This window comes from Heterodontus francisci, chromosome 6, assembly GCF_036365525.1.
Source record: "Heterodontus francisci isolate sHetFra1 chromosome 6, sHetFra1.hap1, whole genome shotgun sequence".
NCBI lineage: Eukaryota > Metazoa > Chordata > Chondrichthyes > Heterodontiformes > Heterodontidae > Heterodontus > Heterodontus francisci.
The window spans coordinates 94,581,146-94,606,464 of record NC_090376.1 but is presented as its reverse complement, the minus strand read 5'-3'; the positions used below and the strand labels follow the sequence as shown (position 1 = coordinate 94,606,464).

General features: G+C 45.3%; 2 protein-coding genes across 3 annotated transcripts in view; one reads left to right on the top strand and one right to left on the bottom strand.

The window, feature by feature from the left end:
- The window catches only part of cep126 (centrosomal protein 126), a 133,327-nt gene extending 117,922 nt beyond the window's left edge, over positions 1 to 15,405 (bottom strand). For both annotated transcript variants that reach the window (XM_068034069.1, XM_068034070.1), the window contains exons 1-2: positions 15,116 to 15,405; positions 12,382 to 12,501 (exon numbers count right to left, since the gene is read on the bottom strand). In XM_068034069.1, coding sequence (XP_067890170.1) covers positions 12,382 to 12,501; positions 15,116 to 15,144 — 149 coding nt within the window. In that variant the 5' untranslated portion in view covers positions 15,145 to 15,405. The remainder of the gene's footprint in view (positions 1 to 12,381; positions 12,502 to 15,115) is intronic.
- Positions 15,406 to 15,511: 106 nt separating this feature from the next.
- LOC137371446 (phospholipid scramblase 1-like) overlaps positions 15,512 to 25,319 on the top strand; it is a 348,513-nt gene continuing 338,705 nt past the window's right edge. Inside the window, exon 1 of the mRNA XM_068034064.1 lies at positions 15,512 to 15,861. The gene's annotated coding sequence lies outside the window, so the exon portion shown is untranslated. The remainder of the gene's footprint in view (positions 15,862 to 25,319) is intronic.

Here is a 25,319-nt window from a genome sequence, read left to right as displayed (position 1 = left end):
GTACATCAGCCTTTGGAAGGTGGCTGGGACATTTCTTTATCCAAAGGGCATCACCCAGCAATGGAATAAGCCATGTGGGGTGACAAAAGCAGAGATCTCTTTAGCTCAGGTGGTTGAAGCAACCTGCCAGTTCCCTTTTAACAAGTCCATTTTGGTTATGTAGGTGGCATTTCCTATTCTATCTGTAGTCTTCCTGGCAGGGAATTGGGTAGGAATTAGCTCTGGTCACTGCATTAATCTTACTGTAATCAATGTACAGCCTTGTTGAGCCATCGGGTTTGGGCTCCAGCACAACTGGGGAACTCCAACTGCTCTGACTGGACTCAATCAGCTTATGCTCCAGCATATACTGAATTTCCTCCCAAACCTGGGTCAGTTTCCGGGGACTTAGGCAATAGGGATTTTGTTTTATGGGAGGGGTCTCTCCAACATCCACATCATGTAGGGTTAGGGTTGTGCATCCTGGTTTGTCCCTGCAGATCCATTTAACACTGTGAGCAGACTTGTTAGGTCGCCTCTCTGGTCTGTGATTAAGTAGGAGAGTATGGTGTCTAATTTTCATAACATTTTACTATTAGATAGCCGAATGGTAGGGGGCTCAAATTGGGAATCCTCTCGGCCTCCCTCCAACTCATCCTCACTGCTTCCTCCTCTTTCCTGAATGCCTGACATACCTATGCTTGTTTGTCCCCTTCCCTGCTGTGATACCATTTTAACATATTGATGTGACACGGCCTTTGCTTTTTCCTATAATCTAGGGTGTCAATTCACCCCGCTAATTCTCTTTACTACTCTGTACGGGCCACTGAATTGGGCTTTCAATGGTTTTCCCTGTATTGGTCATAGAACTAACACGTGGTCTTCAGGCTGAAATGTTCTGGCCTTGGCATGTTTATCCGCTTGCCTTTTCATAGCTGTCCGGGAGGGTTTTAGGTGTTCCTGAGCCATCACACAGGCTCTTGTGAGCTGTTCTTGGAACATGGAGATGTAGTCTAATAGGGAAGGTTCATCCTTGTGCCCCAAAAGCCTCTCCCTGATTAGTTTTAGAGGACCTCTCACTTTGTGTCCATAAACAAATTCAAAGGGACTAAAGCCAGTAGACTCACTTGGGTAGTCCTGGTGGCAAACAGGAGAAATCCCAGTCCTTTGTCTCAGTCATGGGGGTACTCATAGCAGTATGCCCTGATCATTGTCTTTAGGGTCTGGTGGTACCATTCCAAATCCCCTTGTGACTGTGGATGGTAGGCTGAGGACTTTAGCTGGGTAATGCCCAGATTACCCATGACCTTTTGAAAAATACTGGACATAAAATTCTCAGCAGACAGCCCATATTGGGTGAAAAATTGGTTTAGCCCCTCCACCACTACCTTGGCAGAGACAGTTCTTCGAGGGATAGCCTCTGGAAATCAAGCAGCCACATCCATAATGGTAATAAGAAACTGGTAGCCCGCTTTTGTTTTCGGCAGGGGCCCCACACAATCTACCAGCACGCCGCTGAACGGTTCACCAAATGCCAGTATGGGAATTAGGGGTGCAGGTTTTATTGCAGGTTGAGGCTTCCCCACAATTTGGCAAATGTAGCAAGTCTTGCGGAACTCCACCACATCCTTGTGGAGTTGTGGCCAGTGAAAATGCTGTCTTAATTGCGCTTGGGTTTTTCTGATACCAACATGTCCAGCCATTGGAAATTCATGGGCTATTCTCAATATTTCCCTACGGTACCTCAGTGGCACCACTCCCTGGTGAACCACTAACACGTGGTCGTGTGAGGTCTCCACTTCCTCATCAGCACCTCATTCTTTAAATGGTAGCACTCTGGAACTCCCTCTGCTTCAGCTTCAGTTTGGGCAGGCAGTGCGAACTTTTTTAACCCTGCGTCAGCTTGCTGAGGCTTGACCAAGGAAGACCCGTTTAACCCATCCTTTGGGTCCTCTAACTTCCCAATGGAGGTTTCAGATAACCAGACAGTAGGGTCATCTGTCTGCAGTGCCAGTTCAGCCTCCTCTGATGGAGCTTGTTTGGCCATGGACTGGGTTACCACATCAGGAAAATGCCAGGGACCTTTTCCTCTAACTGCTTTGTCTCCCTGACCTCTTTCAGTCTCAAACCACTGGAGATGCTACCACTTTCGTCCCTGCCAGATCATTACCCAGGAGCAGGTTGACCCCATCCACAGTAAACCAGGGACAATCCCCACGGTTACCAGCACTGAAACAAGGTCACACTTTGGGTGCACCCGATATAAAGATATGGGCATATACCTTCCCCCGATACTGTTTACTCGCACTCTCTCGGGGAAAAGTCATGCCTTTTCCCAGCAGAAGAGATTGGATGGCCCCAGTATCCCTAAGTATGACTATAGGCTTACTCGCCTCACTCGAGGGGTATGGGGTCAATTTTCCTCCAGACCTAAAATCCTGGTAACCCTCAGGGATTTTGCTAAATTTTCCCGCATTCTCAGCGGCCGGTTTACTGCTGCAGTTAAAGCCACAGCCTGGTCTGCTGTGCTTTCCATCAGGGCCCCTTTTCCTATACTGGTCTGGTGTACCCTGACTCAACCAATGGGTTTTCCCTGTAACTTCCAGCAGTCAGCTCAAAGGTGACCTGCCTTGTTACAATGGAAACATTCAGGCTTTCAGGCGTCACTCCTGTTCTCAGCACTTTCCTTTTTGGCCTGAGGAGGGCCCCATGTGTTTCCAGCTCTCCCTTCTTGCCCATGGCTGTTCATCCTCCTACCTTCTATCTTTTTCAGGTTTTTGGAGGTGACTAGGGAAGGGTTTCCCTTGGGGCAAGGGCTTGTGAATAAGTGTATAAGCATCAGCCAGGATTGCTGCCTGGTTGGCTCTTGGAACCCTTTGTTCCTCCGCTTGGCTTTTATGGAAAGGAGAAGCAAGTTTCTGAACTTGAGGAGCATCACCTCTCTGAGATTTTCATAGGTGGACTCTATCTTAAGTGCCTATATCCATCAGTCGAAAGTGAGTTGCTTAACCCATTTAAACTCGATGCAAGTTTGTTCCAGCTGCTTTCGGAGAGTTCGGAACTTTTGGCAGTATACCTCCGGTACTAGCTCATATGCAAATAGGATAGCATTTTTAGTCATGTCATAAGCTGATGAACTCGCCTCTGGCAACAGTGAATAAACCTCATGGGCTTTTCCCGTTAGTGTGCTCTGCAATAACAGTATCCAGCTGTCTACTGGCCACTTCAACTGTTATGCAAGCTTTCCGAAAGAGATGAAAAATGCTTCCACATCCCCCTCATTGAACTTTGGTATCAACTGGGAGAACTTTAAGAGCTCAGCATTCAGTCCTGAGCTAGGGATCATTCCTCACCAGCGGTGCCTTCCCTGGGTGCACTGAGACTTCCTCTAATTAATCCGAGCTGCCTTAATTCCCTTTGGAAAGGTCTTTCCCAAGACTCTCTCTTCTCTTTCTCTCTCTGGAAAGCTCTTTCCTCCTCCCTTTCCTGGAAAGCTCTTTCTTTCTCCCTTTCTTTTTCTTGGAATTCCAATTCCCTCTGTTTTAGCTGTATCTTAGTTACTGTTACTCTGTCTGTTTCAGATTCTATGCCTGTCTCCAGTTCTTCAGTGTCAATTTTAAAATGGTTGGTCACAAGTTTCAGGATTTCAGGCTTCCTAGCTTCTGGACGGATCGTAATCTCTAACTGTCCAGCTACATTTATCAACTCTTCAACAGATAGGGCTTTTAACCTGGCCTAAGTTACTTCTCTCTGTTCTAAACAGATACTGGCCACAAATGTGGACGTTTTAGAACTCTAGCACTGAAAACTACAAGTATCCCATATAAATAATAAATAAAAACAAGAAATGCTGGAACCACTCAGCAGGTCTGGCAGCATCTGTGGAAAGAGAAGCAGAGTTAACGTTTCGGGTCAGTGACCCTTCTTCGGAACTGACAAATATTAGTATCCCAAGTATCCCATATGCCTTCCTAACCATCTTATCAACCTGTGCTGCTGCCTTAAGTGATCTATGGACAAGTACACCAAGGACCCTCTGTACTTCCTAGGTCCTTCCATCTATTGTATATACCTTGCCTTGTTAGTCCTCCCAAAATGCACCACCTCTCACTTCTCAGGATTAAATTCCATTTGCCACTGCTCTGCCCATCTTACCAGCCCATCTATATCATCCTGTAATTTAAGGCTTTCCTCCTCACTATTTACGACACCACCAATCATACCTCCTATATTTACGTCTAAATCATTAATGTGCACTACAAACAGCAAGGGTCCCAGCACCAAACCCTGTGGTACACCACTGGTCACAGGCTTCCAATCGCACAAACAACCCTCGACCATAACCCTCTGCCTCCTGCGACTAAGCCAATTTTGGATCCTATTTGCCAAATTGCCCTGGATCCCATGGGCTGTTACCTTCTTAACCAATCTCCCATGCGGGACCTTATCAAAAGCCTTACTGAAGTCCATGTAGACTACATCAACTGCTTTACCCTCATCTACACATCCAGTCACCTCCTCGAAAAATTCAATCAAGTTTGTTAGACATGATCTCCCCTTGACAAAGCCATGCTGACTATCCTTGATTAATCCCTGCCTCTCCAAGTGGAGATTAATCCTGTCCCTCAGAATTTTTCCAATAGCTTCCCTACCACTGATGTTAGACTAACTGGCCAGTAATTACCTGGTTTATCCTGCTACCCTTCTTGAATAATGGTACCACATTCACTATCCTCCAGTCCTCTGGCATCTCTCCTATAGCCAGAGAGGATTTAAAAACTTGTGTCAGAGCCCCTGCTATCTCCTCCCTTGCCTCACATAACAGCCTGGGATACATGTCATCTTGTCCTGGAAATTTATCCACTTTTAAGCCCGCTAAAACTGCTACTACCTCCTCCATTTCAATGCTAATTTGTTCAAGTATATCACAATCCCCCTCCCTGATCGCTACACCTACATCGTCCTTCTGCATAGTGAACACAGATGAAAAGTAATAATTTAAAACCTCACCTACGTCCTCTGGCTCCACACTGTAGTACACTGCTGGTTTGCCACTTTGGTCCCTGGTTATCCTCTTGCTCTTAATATACTTATAAAACACCTTGGGATTTTCCTTTCTCTTGCCTGCCAGTGTTTTTTCATGCCCCCGCTTCACTCTCCTAATTACTTTTTTTAAGTAACCCCCTACACTTTCTACACTCCTCTAGGGCCTCCACTGTCTTCAGCGTTCTGAATCTGCCATAAGCCTTGTTTTTTTTCCTTATCCAATCCTCTATATCCCTTGACATCCAGAGTTCCCTGGACTTGTTGGTCCAACCCTTCACCTTTTCGGGAACATATTGAACTCTCACCATTTCCTTTCTGAATGACTCCCACTGGTCTGATGTAGACTTTCCTACAAGTAGCTGCTCCCAGCCCACTTTGGCCAGATCCTGTTTTATCATATTGAAATCGGCGTTCCCCCAATTCAGTACCTTCATCTCCGGTCTATCTTTGGCCTTTTCCATAACTACCTTAAATCTTGCAGAGTTATGGTCACTATCCCCGAAATGCTCCCCCACTGACACTTCTACCACTTGTCTGGCTTCATTCCCTAGGATTAGGTCTAGTACCACCCCTTCTCTTGTAGGACTTTCTACGTGCTGGCTCAAAAAGCTCTCCTGTATGCACTTTAAGAATTTCGCCCCCTTTAAGGCTTTTGCACTAAGCCTATCCCAGTTGATATTGGGGAAGTTGATATCCCCTACTATTATTACCCTATTATTTTTACACCTCTGAGATTTGCCTACATATCTGCTCCTCTAGCTCTCCCTGACCATTTGGAGGCCTGTAGTACACCGCTAGCCAAATGATTGCCCCCTTTTTGAAGTTCTACCCATATGGCATCATTTGAGGAACCTTTTAAGATATCATTCCTCCTTACTACAATAATTGACTTCTTGATCAACAGTGCAATGCCACCTCCTCTTTTACACCCCCACCCCACCCCCGTCACGCCTGAAGATTCTATACCCTGGAATACTGAGCTGCCAGTCCTACCCTTCCCTCAACCAGGTCTCTGTGATAGCAATATCATATTCCCATGTCTTAATCAACACCCTCAATTCATCTGCTTTACTAGTAAGACTCCTTGTGTTAAAATAGATGCAATCCAGCCTTGCATTATTTGCTTGTGCATTAACAGGTCTATATTTGCTCTGCCTTCCAGACTGACTTAGTTTCTCTTCTATATTTGGCTGTGCATCATCCCCTACTGTACCTCCACTCTGTATCCCATCCCCCTGCCAAATTAGTTTAATCCCCCCCCCACCCCCCCAACAGCACTACCTTGGGATCAATTTGGTTTCCCTCTTCCAATTTCCCGTTTGTCTTTGGGTTTGATCCTAGATGCGAGCTCCCAAATTTCTGTTACAGTCAAGTGAGGAGGGGTTAAAGGGCTTCTCTCTTCTCCCTCTCCTTGTTTCACCACAACAGGTTTAATTCTTTCTCAAAGTGGATGTACTGGCCAATTCAGTAGGTGTTTGATTACTTACTTGCAATGATCATAACAAGAACCAATCGGACAGGTTTTCTTGAATTTAACAAAGAAAGAGGTTAACTTTATTGTACCTAAACCAAACTAACAAAAATAATAAATTACGTGCCACACACACAAATAGGTTAGAGTGGGGAAAAGTAGATTGGTTGAGTTAGAGTCCATAAATAAAATAAAGTATACAGTCTGTGGGATTTGGTTGGCTTCTAGTTGAATTCGGTGGTCCTGAGGCTTTTAGTTTGAAGAGGTAGATGACTGGTTCAGTGGGTTTCTTGGAGACAGCGATGCGGATGATTTCCTCCAACAGGGTTTTTGATTGTAGCCGGAGTATGCAAAAGTGGTCAGTCAACAGGCAGGATTTGAAACTTGCAAAATGGAATGGAGAGAGAGAGAGAGAGAGAAAGAGAGAGAGAGAGAGAGAGAGAGAGAAAAAAAAGGGACCCCCACTTGGATCTGCACGTGTCAGAATCCAGATGCTTCTCCTTGCTCTTGCAGAGAAGCACAAGCTTAAATCCACAGATGGGGAGGGGCTCATCACATGACAGTCACTCAGTCATTTAAGCATAGCAGTTAGCAGTATTTGTTCTTGCTAAACGAAAAAGAACAAGCAGTTCCCTTAAACTCCCTGGGTCTTGGTTCCTGCTGGGATGAGCAGGCATTCCGTCTCCCTCCTCACAGGGCTTGCAATATAGGATACAGTGTTGCAAATTAGGTGACCATCCTAAGCTGTTAGCAAAGTCATCTTTTATATGTTCTTTTTAATATTTCTTTAAAAAATATAAATTCAGATCTCCAGTCAGTGGGTTAAAGAAAATTATCATTCAACAAATCAAGTTGGTGTGACAAGTTCTTTTGAAAAGTACTTTAAAAAACACTACAAAGGCTGTACATATATGCAACATGATTGCATAAGTAGCCTGTTGGTATATGCACAATGAACATTTAAAAAGTATGTAAAATCCTTTTGATAAGCTTGACCTGTTAATTTTTGACTTTTTAAAAATTTCTGATATTGTCTTGACATAGCTGCAAATCTCAGATCATTACGTCTGCAATTCCTTGCTTGTAATAAACAAGGTTAGGAACCAAGAAGGAAAGAGAATAAACAGATGCAAAGTAAATGCCACACCTAACTACAAAGAACCAAGCAAACAAGAATTAACATGTGATCAGCAGCAATGAAGTTGTTCTAATGATGTAATTAACTTCAAAAGAACTCATGTAAGTAAATATCAACAGAAGTTAAAGACCGATCGAGTTTCTGCCAGTTTTATCAGCACAATCTGGGCCAAATCAGTGCAAAAAAAATTGCAGAAACTTAAGCTAAGTTAAGTGTGAAATGAGTTTCCAAGATCTTTAATGTCAGTTTAAAAATCATGATTCCCAGAGCTGGCCCTACCCACAAAAGTGGCTATGCCCGCAGATCAATAAAACAAGGCTAGCGAGTTTCGTCGATTGCATCTGCTCAAGAAGGGTCTTCATACTGAACTCCTTTTCTTCGGCACACAGGTAATAATAGTACATTTTAAAAGTGTTTACAACTTTAAAAAGCAGTTCATTTACTAAGAAACTGGGAAAGAAAGACGATATTAAAGAGAGAGAAGAAAGAGACAGAAAGGAGAAGTAGGAAAGAAATTCAAAGATTTAAAATGTTACATTTGTTAGGACCAGGTGAGAAAGGTGAGAAAGGGGTCCCTTTCAGCCTTCACCTGGTCTTACTGTAACAGGATTCAATTTTAAAATTAAGTTAATTTCAAAACTATGTTTTGAGCTCCCCCTTGGTGAATCCTTGTTCCCCACTTTCCAATTATAAGGCAAAGAAATGAGCACAAACAGGCTTTCTTAAGTTTAAAGAAGAAAAGTGAAATTTATTAAAACTTAAACTCTAATTTGGTTAACGCCAACGGATACACGCCACGCCCCATGCTAGCATGCATACGCAATACACACATGCAAATACAGACAGAAAAGAGAAGAAAAATAAAGTGGAAAGATTTGAGGCAATAGCTGAAGAGCTTCTTGCTACTGTGCTTCGAGCTCACTGTGGAATCCTTTTGTAGGTAATTCTTGCTTTTAGTTGGGGCCCAGTATTCTTCTTAAACCTTGTTCACTGTAGGAGACTTTTCTCTCTTGGGGTTCATGTATCTTCAGTGAGTTTCAGTTTCGTGAGAAAGAGATGGAAGCAGACAGGAGAGGCTGTGGCGAGCCAGCCAAAGAACAAAGAAAATTACAGCACAGGAACAGGCCCTTCGGCCCTCCAAGCCTGCGCCGATCCAGATCCTCTATCTAAACCTGTCGCCTATTTTCTAAGGGTCTGTATCTCTTTGCTTCCTGCCCATTCATGTATCTGTCTAGATACATCTTAAAAGACGCTATCGTGCCCGCGTCTACCACCTCCGCTGGCAACGCGTTCCAGGCACCCACCACCCTCTGCGTAAAGAACTTTCCACGCATATCCCCCCTAAACATTTCCCCTCTCACTTTGAACTCGTGACCCCTAGTAACTGAATCCCCCACTCTGGGAAAAAGCTTCTTGCTATCCACCCTGTCTATACCTCTCATGATTTTGTACACCTCAATCAGGTCCCCCTCAACCTCCGTCTTTCTAATGAAAATAATCCTAATCTACTCAACCTCTCTTCATAGCTAGCGCCCTCCATACCAGGCAACATCCTGGTGAACCTCCTCTGCACCCTCTCCAAAGCATCTACATCCTTTTGGTAATGTGGCGACCAGAACTGCACGCAGTATTCCAAATGTGGCCGAACCAAAGTCTTATACAACTGTAACATGACCTGCCAACTCTTATACTCAATACCCCGTCCGATGAAGGAAAGCATGCCGTATGCCTTCTTGACCACTCTATTGACCTGCGTTGCCACCTTCAGGGAACAATGGACCTGAACATCCAAATCTCTCTGCACATCAATTTTCCCCAGGACTTTTCCATTTATTGCATAGTTCACTCTTGAATTGGATCTTCCAAAATGCATCACCTCGCATTTGCCCTGATTGAACTCCATCTGTCATTTCTCTGCCCAACTCTCCAATCTATCTATATTCTGCTGTATTCTCTGACAGTCCCCTTCACTATCTGCTACTCCACCAATCTTAGTGTCGTCTGCAAACTTGCTACTCAGACCACCTATACTTTCCTCCAAATCATTTATGGAAATCACAAACAACAGTGGTCCCAGCACGGATCCCTGTGGAACACCACTGGTCACACGTCTCCATTTTGAGAAACTCCCTTCCATGAGAGGTCTTTTCATTCCAGGAGTAAACAGCTTTCTGCCTTCAAATTTAAAACTCTCAGTTCAAAACTCTGCAACAGCCAGCTAGTCACGTGACTAAAATGGTCTGACCACGTCTTCTGTGTATTGGGGAGCAGGGACTGGTACCTTTATTCCAATACTTGCTGCAAAAATGTCTTTCTGGTGAGGGGCCTGGCAATTCCTTGTGATAGGCCCTCTTTTCTTCCCAGCAACAATTTTAAGTTTACTGTCCATGTGGCAAAATTAATGTGCCTCATTCTTGGCAGGTGGTGGCCTGCATGACACATTTTTAAAAGCTCCAACAACTAAATCCTAAAAGGAATGAGACTCCACACTTATAATAGTACATTTTCAGTGCCACAGCAGTTAATTGGCAGTAATTAACACTTATCACATTGTTAAGAGTATTTAGATATGAAAAGACTTAAACTTTCTGTGGTGAGTTTAGTTTGTATCTATCATGCAAGTACAGCAACTTCATGCCATTCAATGCATTTCAGTGGTGAGGCAGACAGCAAGATGTTTTTACAAAGGCAGAGTGGCACATCTGGGGTAGCAACTTAAGGATTTCAGTGTTGAACCTTGCATCTGTTCTCACCTGAAGTTGCTGCAGCATTTGTAGAGAAATAACAGATTAGCCTTGTTGTTATTTTGACAGCAGTTTAGGAACCAATATCAAAAAGGATATAATTCATAATTCTATTACTACAGCACATATTGGGTTGGATTTTACCAAGCCCTCGACATCAGTTTCTGATGGCAGCGGTCCACCACAATGCCCGAAGTCAAGGGGGCCAGGCCTGATCCTCCCGGTGGTGGTGAGGCTCCATGGTGGCACCCTCCCCCCCCACTCCACCGCTAGGCGATGGGATCTGGACTTCAATATTTAAATTAATTACATGCTTAAATTTAAATGGACTTATCTTCAATCTTCTGGGCCTGCCGCGATCTTTGGCACAGCAGCTGGCACTCCCGCACCTTCAATTCCCTGTCTGGAGAAAGCTGGCGTGACACTGGTGGGGAGGTGGGAGGAGGTCATATTTTCAGTGCGTGGCGGGTGTGGGAACAGGATCAAATAAACATAATGAATTCGGGGATGGTGGGAAGGGGTGAACTTCAAACCTTGCATAGTCTTGGGGAGAGGGGAAGGTCAGATTCCACAATCAATCTTTGCACCATTGCTGGTGTTAATTTGATGTGTTTTTGACACATGCTTATCATTATTTTTGTGATTTATATAAATCAGTGATCAATTTACAGATTTAAGAGTAATTAGTAATTTCAGTGTTCTATGCAACACTAATGATTATAAGTAGGCTTCATCTCACACTGAAATAATCACTAGGCTGGCAAAAGGTTATCATCCACTATTATATCTAATAGAAAGATTGCAAAACACGCAATTTGGTTTGTTAAGGCACTTCATATGAGTACATGCCTGATTTCCAAATGCAAGCTTTTATTATTTCCTACCCATAGTATTAACAAACATTCAGCATCTTTCATGAAAGCTACATCATGCTGGAACATTCAATATTAGCTTACTACACACTCAGGTGTCCAAGATTTCTTTTTGTCATACAGCCTCACTCAGTTCAACCAACACACTCAAAGACGGTTATTGCATTACCTTAGATTATGGGAAAGCACTGAATACTTATAGTAAACATATTACTTAGAGCCCATGTACTGCACTGAGGTTTTATCAAACTGCAAAACAGTTTCACTATTAGACAAGAAGGAGCATTAGATTGCAAATCTGTTTCTGCAGTTTTCCGATCCTGATCAATCCATTAGGGAGCTGTTTTGAGTGCACCCAAAGGACAGCAGTGAGAAAAATAGGTACACTAAAACAACATAAATTTACATAGCAATTCTCATGTGCAGAAAGACATCTCTCAGAACTTCACACTGAGGAAAAGGACTAGTTGGACACCAAGCGTGGGGGAATCAGGAAAAGTAGTAGGAGAAATCAGGATGGGAAACTGAATGGATAGTTAAAGAGTTCTGAGATTTTTAAAAGCAGGGACGAATAAGAGCATCCACAGGGTAATGGGTAAAGACTCCTGGAGGACAGGAGCAGCAGTTTAATGACTATCTGCAAATCATGGAGCAGTAGGAGAAAGGAATGAAATCTAGTGCAAAAGGGGTTGAAGTTACCTCCAGGAATGTAAGGCAGAAGATTACTAAGATAGATGAGACAAGGCTATAGAGAAATTTGAAAACCAGGATGAGAAAATTGAAATGAATATACTGGAGCACAAGGGGCGATTGGAGCTTGGAGAAGACAAGGGGTGATGAGAGTGAGACTTAATGCAAGTGAGGATGTCGGATATGGCATTTTGGAGGAGTGATACAGGAAAACTAGGTAGGCTTTAGAGAAGTCAAGTCTAGGCTGCAAGGCTGTCTGTCTATGTCATGTTGCCAAGATAATACATAATACATGAGATGCAGAATTAGAAAACAAGATCAAACAAAACACAACAAATGCTATTATCTGAAAAAAATGAAAAGCCTCAAGTAGCTTTATATTTTGAGGATCAAATGTCATCCAACTTGTAGTTGCACTTTTTTTTTAAACACTGTACTTACTTTCTCCTTTGAATTGTCTGTAAAGAAAGTTTACGAGCTTTGGCTCGGTTTACTTTTTGTTCTTCCAATAATCTTTGTCGTTCTTCATCCAATTCCGCTTCCAGCTGTTTTTTTATATTTCTACCAGAAGCAGGAATTAAGAATAGATACAGAAATAACAGCGAACCAGTCTTAAATGAATTAAATTCACTTCTGTCAAAATCTACCACTCTCTTACAATACATTTGGCTAGGATATTGAACATGTTTCTTCAAGCCACGAACTATAGCCCTGTCTTTTCCCGTCTGTCCAGTTTACACCCAAATTGTTTGAAACCTCTGCAATTTCTGCCTTTACTTCCACCAGCATTCTTTGATTCATCTCATCCGGTCCTGGTGACTTACCAAATTGAAGGACAGTTAGCATTTCTAATACCTCCTCTTTATTAATTTTTAATATACCCAGTATCTCAACTACCTCCTCTTTCACAATGGTTTTGGAAGCATCTTCTTCCTAGGTAAAGACAGATGCAAAGTACTAATTTAGTACATTAGTCATGCCTTCTGCCTCCATGCTTGGGGATCCTTTTTGGTCTCTAATCAGCCCCACCCCTCCTCTTACTATTCTTTTACTTTTCACATGCGTTCAAATCCTCTGAAGAAGGAATTTTCCTCCACACAAGATCAGGGGGCAGGTTGTTCAACCTTGCCCGTCTAAGAGCGAAGTCCAAAGTACGGAAAGTCCTCATCAGAGAACTCCTCTTTGCTGACGATGCTGCTTTAACATCTCACACTGAAGAGTGCCTGCAGAGTCTCATCGACAGGTTTGCGGCTGCCTGCAATGAATTTGGCCTAACCATCAGCCTCAAGAAAACGAACATCATGGGGCAGGACGTCAGAAATGCTCCATCCATCAATATTGGCGACCACGCTCTGGAAGTGGTTCAAGAGTTCACCTACCTAGGCTCAACTATCACCAGTAACCTGTCTCTAGATGCAGAAATCAACAAGCGCATGGGTAAGGCTTCCACTGCTATGTCCAGACTGGCCGAGAGTGTGGGAAAATGGCGCACTGACACGGAACACAAAAGTCCGAGTGTATCAGGCCTGTGTCCTCAGTACCTTGCTCTACGGCAGCGAGGCCTGGACAACGTATGCCAGCCAAGAGCGACGTCTCAATTCATTCCATCTTCGCTGCCTTCGGAGAATACTTGGCATCAGGTGGCAGGACTATATCTCCAACACAGAAGTCCTTGAAGCGGCCAACACCCCCAGCTTATACACACTACTGAGTCAGTGGCGCTTGAGATGGCTTGGCCATGTGAGCCGCATGGAAGATGGCAGGATCCCCAAAGACACATTGTACAGCGAGCTCGCCACTGGTATCAGACCCACCGGCCGTCCATGTCTCCGCTATAAAGACGTCTGCAAACGTGACATGAAATCGTGTGACATTGATCACAAGTCGTGGGAGTCAGTTGCCAGCATTCGCCAGAGCTGGCGGGCAGCCATAAAGACAGGGCTAAATTGTGGCGAGTCGAAGAGACTTAGTAGTTGGCAGGAAAAAAGACAGAGGCGCAAGGGGAGAGCCAACTGTGTAACAGCCCCGACAAACAAATTTCTCTGCAGCACCTGTGGAAGAGCCTGTCACTCCAGAATTGGCCTTTATAGCCACTCCAGGCGCTGCTTCACAAACCACTGACCACCTCCAGGCGCGTATCCATTGTCTCTCGAGATAAGGAGGCCCAAAAGAAAGAAGAATACTTTGGATTCCATTCCATATAGGCTGCCTGTCTCTTTTCATACTCTCTCTATGCTGCTCTTATTTCCTCTTTCACTTCCCCTCTGAACTTTCTATACACAGCCTGGTTCTCACTTGTATTATCAACTTGACATCTGCCATATGTACCTTTTTCCTGCTTCATTTTTCTATCTTTTCGTCACCCAGGGAACTCTACCTTTACCCTCTCATTGAAATGTACCTCAACTGAACCATCTCCTCTTTGAAGGCCATCCATTGTTTGGTTACAGTTTTGCCTGTCTATCTTTGATTCCAATTTACCTGGGACAGATCTGTTCTCAGCCCACTGAAATTGGCACTCCCCCAATTAAGTACTTTTACCCTAGATTGCTTCTTGCCCTTTTCCATAGAATCATATGGTTTACATTTATGGCTATGACCATTGTTCCCTGACAGACATCTAATCCATTTTATCCACCTCATTCCCCAGAACCAGCAATGCCCCCTTCCTTTGTTGGGCGGGAAACATACTCATCTAGAAAATTCTCCTGAACGCAAGTCAGAAACTCTTCCCCTTCGCTTCCCTTTACACGATTACAATCCAAGTCTATATTAGCACAATTGTAGCCTCCATTATCACTATTTGGTAGATTTTCCACCTGTCTGTAATTTTGTTAATTGATCTGGCAGAAACTTAGTCGCAATTTCACCTCAGCGAGAGGAGCGCAGTACCGAGCGCAATTTCACGATTACACCCATGGCGGAGATGCCAGACCATTTGCTTTCATTGTTTAATCTTAATAAAAAATCACATAAATAACAATTTCATTAATAGATTGTGGAAAAATACAAGCACGTACAAGTGATCTAGAATAACAAATTGCCCCTAATTCTAATTATCAAAAAATTGTAATTGTTACTATGGTGAAATGTTGGGAACAGCTTTACCAGCATCCCACGGCACCCCCACTAAAAAGGGCCCAAATAGTTCGCCAGCCCCGAAATAAAAGGATACGAGTATGAAGCAGTGTGTTGCATCTGCATCCTAAGGCTGCCTCCGGCCGGATCTATAAATCCTTCCCGGGTTAAGACTGTCCTTGGCCGGGCGGCGCCCTCCCTCTACATCGGCGTCTTCTCGGATTGCGGCGATGCTAACACCATTTTTTGTTAGCACTCAGACGCAGCGAGTATCGCGGTGACCAGCAGTCGCGAGGCCCACTTCCTCACAGGTGGTCGACACTAAAACTCTGCAGGAAAGGCAACAGAAAACCGATCATCCCCCAGGCCGGGCCCAGCCCCACCATCTTAACAACCGGAGACGCGGCTTCCCTAGCAACAGCGGAGTCTGCGCACTCAGTGCAGCGGCTCATTCCAACATCTTTGTGAATGAGGAATCCGTAGGCATGTTTCATATTGAACAGTCATTCTTACATTTAGAGGGAATAACTCATGGGAGCAATTGGAATTGTTTGCACCCATTTTTTGTGCAGCACCAGTGACGTTAGAGTTCCAAGATGGCGATCATGGCACACCTGTGTGGGCAAATCGCCCCAAATGCCATAGTCATGCAGGAGTAAGTGCCCGCGCAGTGAACATCCTCTGGAAGTATGCAGAGTAAGCAGATTATAACATCAGTATTGCCATTTTCGATGTCTTCGCTCCAGCTAATGCCCTCTCTTAACCTTGCACAACTGAGCACGCATCAGCAGCAGGAGGGATCTCCTACCAGCGCTATTTAAAGGGATCGCTAACTACTTACAGGTTAGTTACTGGTTTATTTCCTTTGGCTGTTGTAAGGATTCTACAAGTATTTGGTGTTTTCTAAAGTTATTTCAAGTTGTGGTGTGGTCGGTGCTGAAGGACATTTTGCTGATTTCACTGCTTCTGTACAAACCAGTTGCTTCCAGACATGAGGGCACGAGTAGGTATTCCGCTTGGTATACAGCAAGACTGGAAGACTGAACAGAGGTCATGCAAAGCAGGACAAGCTGCTGAAAGAGGGAGGAGGACAAGGGGAGGAGAAAGGCCCTCAGTGGGAGGCCATATCCGCCCCGGGTATTCAGGGAGCAATTCTTTGATCTGAACCTCGGTGAGGAACGATGTGTGAGATGTCTGTGCTTCAGTAAGGGCGTCATCACTGAAATCTGCCAACTCCTGCAGTCACAGTTGCAACCTCGTAGCAGGGCAAGGACTGCATTTCCAGTGACTGTGAAGGTGACTATGGTAATCAAACTTTATACATCTGGTTCCTTCCAGGTTGGAACTGGAGATATTTGAACATCTCTCAGTTTGCCATCCAATGTTGCGTAAGGGATGTACCTAAGGCTCTCTGAGAGATAACATGAGAGAAGGAGGCAGAGCAAGCACACCACTTTGCTAGAATTGCAGGCTTCCCCAAGATGAAGATTGCCATTGACTGCATGCATGTTGCTTTGTGAATGCTTCATGTCAACTCTGCCTTACGCTGCAAGTGAAAGTGATTACATTCCCTCAAAGTCCAGCTGGTATGTGACCATAGGCAGTGAATTATGCATGTCAATGCCCAGTATCCTGGCAGCAGCCATGACCCCTTTATTCTGAAGCAGTCCACTGCGACAGCTGCATTTGCGATACCACAGCAAACTAGAGGATGGCTACTGGATGACGAGCGCTATCTACTGACCATCTGGTTGATGACTCCAGTACGTAGCCCACACACACACACAGTATGCTTCTGCTGCTTCGACTGCTCTGGAGGAACCCTGAAGTACTTGGCACAATGGGTATCTGTTTGTGATGGCCTACTGCATGCTGCACAGCCTCACCATTATGAGGAGACAGCCCTTGCCACCAGCTGTATGGTGAGCCGCTGAGAAGCAGAAGTGTGAAGAGGAAGAGGAGAAGGACCATCAGGAGACGGAGGAAGAGGAAGGGAAGAGGCAACCTAGACAGCCCCTTTCTGACTGGACAACTGTGCAGAACTCATCTGACTGCGATACTAGTAAACGTAACCCCAATTCTCCTTTCACCAACAGTCCCACACTCCTTTACCTTCCTTCCGGTACTGACCATCACAGCGTCCACTTGGCCACCACAAAATAAGCTTTCCAATCCAAATTTATAAATGAAACCATGTTATATTGCGTATAAGCCTGTGCATTCCCTTAGAACCTGTCTTCTGTGTGCCTTTGTCTTTCCTACTTCTCTTATGCAGTGCTACCCCAGTGATTGCAGCATAACTGATGGAAGGTCATTTTGACTTTCAAACTGCAGATGGCTTTGCAGGATAACCTCAACATTCTTTGAACCTACAAGGCCGAGCTGCAAACTGCACCTTCCCGCCCATGGGCTGCAGCTGTCTGGGCTGGCTGGCTGAATGACAGGCAACAGCAAGGGCACTGGTGGAGTAGCAGGTGTGGGAAGACGAATGCTGTCTTTCTGAGAGAGGTCAACAGATTCACGCTCCATAGAGCCACTGCCACTCAGCAATCCTAGTAATCTGTTATTGGACTGCTGTGACACCCTGAAAGCCCCTTTGCACACTAGTCCATAACCATGATGACAGCACACTGAGTTTGCATGGCAGCAAGCTGACCTTGCATGACAGCGGTCTGAACTTCCACTGCAGCACTCAGACAGTCAGTAGCTGCTGTTTGTGCTGCAGAGGAAGCTGCGACATTGGCCATCAGATGTTGCATCATGGTTGAGTCCATTCATGTTTGAATGGAGTTGGCTACCACTTCCATGCTGGAAAGCATGGGCTTCAAGCTATATATGAAGCTCTGGGCCAAGATGATACTGCACTTCTCCATGCTCCTTGAGACTGACCACTGGCTTTCTGGCAGGCTTCCCTATACATCAAGTATTTGTTGTGCATACCCATCAGTGCCAGTAGCAGCTGCAAGTGTGAAATCGAGTGATGGTACAACTTCATCATCACCGTCTTCTTGTTGTTCCTCCATTGCCTGGCCAGGTTGCATTTGGAATCATAGAATGGTTACCGCACAGAAGGAGGCCATTGAGCCCATCATGTCCATGCCAGCTCTCTGCAAGAGCAACTCACCTAGTCACACTCCCCTGCCTTTCCCCCATAGCCCTGCAATTTTTATCTCTGCAGAAAATAATCCAATTTTCTTTAGAAAGCTTTGATTGAATCTGCCTCCACCACACTCTCAGGCAGTGCATCCAAATCTTAACCACTTGCCGTGTAAAAAAAAAAGTTGTCCCTCAATTCACTGTTGCTTCTTTTGCCAGTCATCTTAAATCGGTGTCCTCTGGTTCTGGGCCCTTTGGCCAATGGGAACAATTTCTCCCTATCTACTCTGTCCAGATCCTTCATGATTTTGAACACCTCTATCAAATCTCCTCTTAATCTTCTCTTCATCAAGGAGAACAGACCCAGCTTCTCCAACCTATCATTGTAACTAACATTTCTTACCCCTTGAACCATTCTCATAAATCTTTTCCACACCCTCTCTTGCGTGCAGAAAGGAGACAGGCACATGAGTAAGTTTGTGGTGTGGGAACGTAAGAGGTGAATGTTTACACCAGGTTTGTCCAATCTTTTCGGGCAGAGGGCCGCATTATGAATTTTGCTCGGCCCTGAGGGCCACTGAGCAAATTTTGAAAGATAAGGCATTAAAAATTTAATCTTATCAATAAAAATAACAGCAAATGTGCAATTTTGTGAAGAAGCTTTAAATGAGAAGACGAATTTGGCCCACGGGCCGTATGTTGGACAACCCTGGTTTACACCATCTGAAACTCGTAACAAGTGTGGGATGAGGGGGAATTGGGATGTTAGAAGGAGGATTAGGTATGAGTATATTGTCATCTTTGATGGTTTCTCGTCTCCATATTGAAAACTGATTTAGTGACATACCTGGCATTGTTTTTGCTTGCATAAGTAGTCTCTGCCCGCTCACTTGATGTAGCGATGCAGAGTATTCTGGATAGATGTTCATCCGTCAGGAGTGCTCTTAATCTCAGTCTCTGTCTGTCTGTCTGTCTGTCTTTCTCTTCCCCCTCTCTTCTCTCTCTCTTTCTTTCCCTATGTTCCCCCCTCTCTGTGTTGTTCCCCGTTGTGTCATCTGTGCTCTCTGTTCCGCCCCTCTCTGTTTACCGCCACCCCCCCGACAATTGCACTGAGCGGGAGCGCTCAGCACAGCAGCTTTGTGGTTGTTCAGTTTAAAAACATCGTGCTGAGTTTCACAGCTAACAGCTGTGAAGCAGGAACGTGCTTCCCAACATCAGACAGATTCTGGATTTTCTGGCGAGCTTTTTAAAAAGTCAGAAAACCCCAAATCTGTCAAAGTTGGGAAGCGCATTCCTGATTCACCAGCTGTCAGCTGTGAAACTGACTTGCGATGTTTTTTTAAAAGGCCGCTCTGCAAGAAGAAGACCATGGGAAATTTCCCATTTCCAGTCACGGAGCCCTGATGAGGATAAGGAACAGCCCCAGTACAGTGTACACCTGCGGGCCAGATGGAAATCTTTGGCGGGCCGGACCCTGGCCCACGGGCCGAATTTTGGACAACCCCGGTTTACACCATCTGAAGCTTGTAAAGAGTGTGGGACGAGGGGGAAGTGGGATGTTAGAAGGAGGATTCGGTATGAGTATATTGTCATCTTCAGTGGCTTCAGCCCCATTGTTGGCCACAGCCTCAGCAATGGCCATCCCAGTAATGGCCAGTACTATCTCCTCCATGGGGATTGTGGCATGCAGGACGGCCTGTCCCCTCCAGTTAGCCTCTGCTGCCGTTGGTTGTGCACCACATCACCCTGCGAGAGAGAGAGCTGTGTCAGTGAGTGTCTTGCAATCTTTTTGGGTGATATGCCTGTCAAGGTTGAATAGTTGACAGTGTGTACAAGCGGGAAAATGTGTGTGTTTGAGGCTTGGCATAGTACTAAATGTGTGCGGGTGCAGTGGAATGCTTGAATGTCAAGTATGAGTCCTAATTGAGAGATTGTTGCTAGGTGAGTGATGGGGTGTGATGAATTAAGCAGTGTCTGATGCTAGTAGTGCAGTTGGTATTATATGGCATTTGAAGATAAATTTACTAATCCTAACCACTCCTGTGAGGTCATTGAACTGTTTTTCAAATTGCACTCAGGTCCTCAGGGCTTTACTCCTGGCATCGACCTTCATGGCTATCTGCTGCCACTGCCTTCTGAGCATATGCCTTGAGGGCCTCCTGGCTTCTTACAGATACAGGACATCTCCTTTCCACCTCTTCCATTGAGGCCCCCACTTCTTCTTCTTCTTTGGCCTCCTTGTCTCAAGAGACAATGGGTAAGCGCCTGGAGGTGGTCAGTGGTTGGTGAAGCAGCGCCTGGTGTGGCTATAAAGGCCAATTTTAGAGTGACAGACTCTGCCACAGGTGCTGCAGATAAGATTGGATGTCGGGGCTGTTACACAGTTGGCTCTCTCCTTGCGCTTCTGTCTTTTTTCCTGCCAACTGCTAAGTCTCTTCGACTCGCCACGCTTTAGCCCCGCCTTTATGGTTGCCCGCCAGCTCTGGCGAACGCTGGCAACTGTCTCCCACGACTTGTGATCAATGTCACAGGACTTCATGTCACGTTTGCAGACGTCATTAAAGTGGAGACAAGGACGGCCGGTGGGTCTGGTACCAGTGACGAGCTCGCTGTACAATGTGTCCTTGGGGATCCTGCCACCTTCCATGCGGCTCACATGGCCAAGCCATCTCAGGCGCTGCTGGCTTAGTAGGGTGTATATGCTGGGGATGTTGGACGCCTCAAGGACTTCTGTGTTGGATTTACGGTCCTGCCACCTGATGCCAAGGATTCTCCGGAGGCAGCGAAGATGGAATGAATTGAGACGTCGCTCTTGGCTGATGTACATTGTCCAGGCCTCGCTGCCGTAGAGCAAGGTACTGAGGACACAGGCTTGATACACTTGGACTTTTGTGTTCAGTGTCAGTGCGCCATTTTCCCACACTCTCTTGGCCAGTCTGGACATAGCAGAGGAAGCCTTTCCCATGCGCTTGTTTAATTCTGCATTGAGAGACAGGTTACTGGTGATAGTTGAGCCTAGGTAGGTGAACTCTTGAATCACTTCCAGAGTGTAGTTGCCGATATTGATGGATGGGGCATTTCTGACGTCCTGTCCCATGATGTTCATTTTCTTGAGGCTGATGGTTCGGCCAAATTCATTGCAGGCAGCCGCAAACCTGTCGATGAGTCTCTGCAGACACTCTTCAGTGTGAGATGTTAATGCAGCATCATCAGCAGAGGCCCCCACTGCAGTATCCAAAAACCTTAGGGCCCACTCTCTCCTAAGTTGTGCCATGCTTCACTGTTTCCTAGGTCAAAGTCACTTCCTGCATGACTGCCAGCACCTGCTCCAGCCATAATGTACCTCCGCTTTAAGAGCTGCAGGCTAGCTTTAAGCAATGCAATATTGGCCCCCTGCTGATGCATCTAGACAATCAACACCATCGTTAGCTGGATGCTGAAATCATTACAGGGGTGGATGCTGAGAGGATGTTTCCCCTTGTGGGAGAGTATAGAACTAGGGAGCACAGTTTAAAAATTAGGGGTCTCCCATTTAAGACTGAGATGGAGAAACTTTTTCTCTCCCAAGAGGAGCTTTAGTCTGTGGAAATCTCTTCCCCAGAAAGCAGTAGAAGCTGAGTCATTGAATATATTCAAGACTGAGTTAGATATATTTTTGATTGACAAGTGAGTCGAGGTTTATGGCGGTCAGACAGGAAAGTGGAGTTGAGGCCACAATCAGATCAGCCATGATCTTACCGAATGACGGAGCAGGCTCGAGGGGCCAATTCTTGTGTTCTCTGATGAAGCCAAGGTCAAAACAATGTAGAAATGAAAGCAGGGAGGGCACTAGCAAGGTGGAGGGAACTAGGAAAAGAATTTGATGGGATGGCAGGTGCGGAGTAGTTGAACAAGCAGCTGCCACTGATGGAGCAGCGCTAATTAAATGCAAGGGGGTTAAATTGGATAGACCCGAAGATGGGCACAGAGATTGTGGTGCATGATTAACCTATTCCCATTCATTGCATGGCAGGCACAATGTTCATTTCATGCTGCCTGCTGATTTCCAAGATTGCTGCATGCAACGATCTCTATCTGCACTGTTCACTGGCTGCACACAGCAGCAGGGTCCTGACATAGCGAGTTGTTAGTGCTAATTAAAGGCAGTCTGCATCTTTTAAAGGGGAGGTGCTTTGTGGCTGCTGGAAGTGGTACCATGCACCAAAATTTTATGATAATACAATGGAGGCCTTGGCACAAGATGCGGATAGAAGGAGAGAAGTCCTGTATCCGCGGGCCAGGAGGCCCTCAAAGCATAGGCGGAGGAGGCAATGGCAAGAAGTAACAATGGAGGTCAATGCTAGCAGTGTAGCTCCAAGAACAGGGATGCAGTACAGGAAAAGGTTTAACAATCTGACACAAGTTGTCAACGTGAATAAGTTAAATCTTCAAATGGCTTATCCTATTAACTGTACCACTGGCCTCATCCACTGTTGAATTCACGACACCCCATAACCCACCGACCACCTATCTCTATCAATCAGTACTCAACCCTTCAATTCTTAAAGTTTACTTTACCCAAACACACTTAGCACTGTGGTAAGCCTTGCACTCACAGCTCACACACACTGGTAGCTATTCAACCATAGCAGCCACATCACCCAAACATATTGCAGGAAACTCACTGACACACTTTCCTCTTTCTTGCAAGAAAAGGTGGCACATAACAGGAGGCAGCAGCCTCTCCATGTTTTAATTCCTTGGAGAAGACAGTGCTGTCCATCATGGGAAGGGCTTTAGCCACTAGGAAGGCCAGAGCCACTAGCAGAGTTGGAAGCATCGATGATTTCGATAGCTGCACTCCTAATCCTCATTCTCTCAACCCACGATCTTCACTGACTCACAAGCTGCAGATGGTGTAAGCATGCCCATCTTACTTAAGGGCCTTGATTGGCCTGTGGCAGATGGCCCGTTTTCCACCAGATCCACCCTATGTAAAGTGGAGCGAAGGCGGGAGCTGGTCAGGAAGGCCTCCCGGAGCCTCCCACTCCATTTTACGCCACCCCCCCCCCGGCCACCATCCGGCTCGGGGGTGGCGTAAAATTCCGGCCAATGTCTACATCAACCCTCTCCTTTGTGAAGACAGAGACAAAAAAACTCATTAAGAACCCTGCCCACATCTTCTGCCTCCACGCAGAAGTTCCCTTGTACATCTCTGATAGTTCCTACCCTTTCCTTAGTTATCCTCTTGCTCTTAATGTACTGATAAAACATCTTCGGGTTTTGCTTGATTTTACTTGCCAATAATTTTTTATGTCCTCTCTTTTTACTTTTCTAATTTCCTTTTTTACTTCACCGCTGTACTTTTTATACCCCTCTAAGCTTTCTAAAGTATTAAGATTTTTGTGATCATCATAAACGTTCTTTTTCTACTTTAACTTACCCTGTAAGCTTCTAGATAATCAGGGGGCTCTAGATTTGGCCGTACCACCCTTTATCTTAGTGGGGACATGCCGACACTGTGCCTGTAATATCTCACTTTTGAATGCCTCCCACTAGTTTGCCACTGATTTTTCCCTCAAGTAGCTATATCCAGTCCACTTTCACCAGGATGCTTCAGTTTCTTAAAATTCTCCTTCCCCCAATTTAGAACTTTTACTTAGAAAGTTTTATCTTTGTCCTTTTCTATTATTATGATAAAATCTACTGTATTATGGTCACTATCTCCAAAATGGTCACCCACTGTTACTTCCTCCACTTGCCTAGCTTCATTACCGAAGATTAAATCTAGAATGGTGCCCCCTCTCATTGGGCTTGTTACGTTCTGGCTAAAAAAGTTCTCTTGAATGCAGTTCAAGAATTTTGTCCCCTCTGTGCCTTTCACACTGTTTGCATCCCAGTCGATATTGGGGTAGTTGAAATCCCCAACTATTACCACCCTATAATTTTTGCACTCAGAAATTTGCCTACACATTTGTTCTTCTACCTCCCTCTCACTATTTGGGGGTCTATAGTACACTCCTAGTAGTGTGGCTGCCCCTTTCTTATTTCTGAGCTCCACCCATGTGGCCTCGTTTGATAATTCATTTAGCATATCATTTCTTCTCAAGGCTGTTATTGATTCCTTAACTAATAATGCTACACCCCCTCTATCCCACCTGAAAACTCTATATCCAGGGATGTTCAGCTGCCATTCTTGCCCCTCACTGAGCCAAGTTTCCATTATAGCAACGATATCGTGATGCCATGTCTAGCTGTGCCCTCAGCTCATCGGCTTTATTTACTATACTCCTTGCATTTAAATAAATACCCTTTAACACTGCCAAATTCCTGTGCTGCACACTTTTTAACTTTTGCTTCGTCTGTCTTTCAGAGTCACTCGCTAATTTTTTGCCTCCTGTTCCCTGCCCTGAAATCGTCCTATCTAAGACTGTGCTCAGGTTCCCATCCCCCTGCCAAGCTAGTTTAAACCATCCCCAACAGCACTAGCAAACCTTCCTGCAAGGATATTTGTCCCAGTCCTGTTCAGGTGCAGACCGTCTGGCTTGTACAGGTCCCACCTTCCCCAGAACCGGTCCCAATGTTCCAGAAATCTGAAGCCCTCCCTCCTGCACCATCTCTCCAGTCACGCATTCATCTGGTGTATTTTCCTATTCCTATATTCACTAGCACGTGGCCTTGGGAGTAATCCGGAGATTACTACCTTTGAGGTCCTGCTTGCTAATCTCGTTCCTAACTCCTGACATTAGCACATCTCTCAGAAATATCTTAAATCACTTCACAGGATGAATTGCTTTGAAGTGCAGCGACTCATGGAATAGGCAAATATGGAACCTTTTTTTGGATATTTATATTAGCATGTTGTTGGCCCCTATTGGGTATGGTGGAGGGGAAAAATGAAGCAGCCGTACATTTCTTGCAGCTCCATTGACTGCTCTTGGGACCTAAATATTGTTTGGGGGGGGTTGTTGGGCAGTTTGCTCACCATATATTTTGATGTATCAGTTAAAGGTGTGCAAAGGAAACCCAACCGAGCCCGAATGTCGGACCCGGAAGTCCGACCCGACCCGGCCCAAACCCAACACGTCGTCGGGACCCGTTGGGGTCGGGTCAGGTAGCAGGCCTTTACTCATGTACTGATGTAAAGGCCTGCTACCCGACCCGACCCCGACGGGATCTGATGACACGTGTCGGGTTCGGGCCGGGTCATGTCGGGCTTCCGGCTC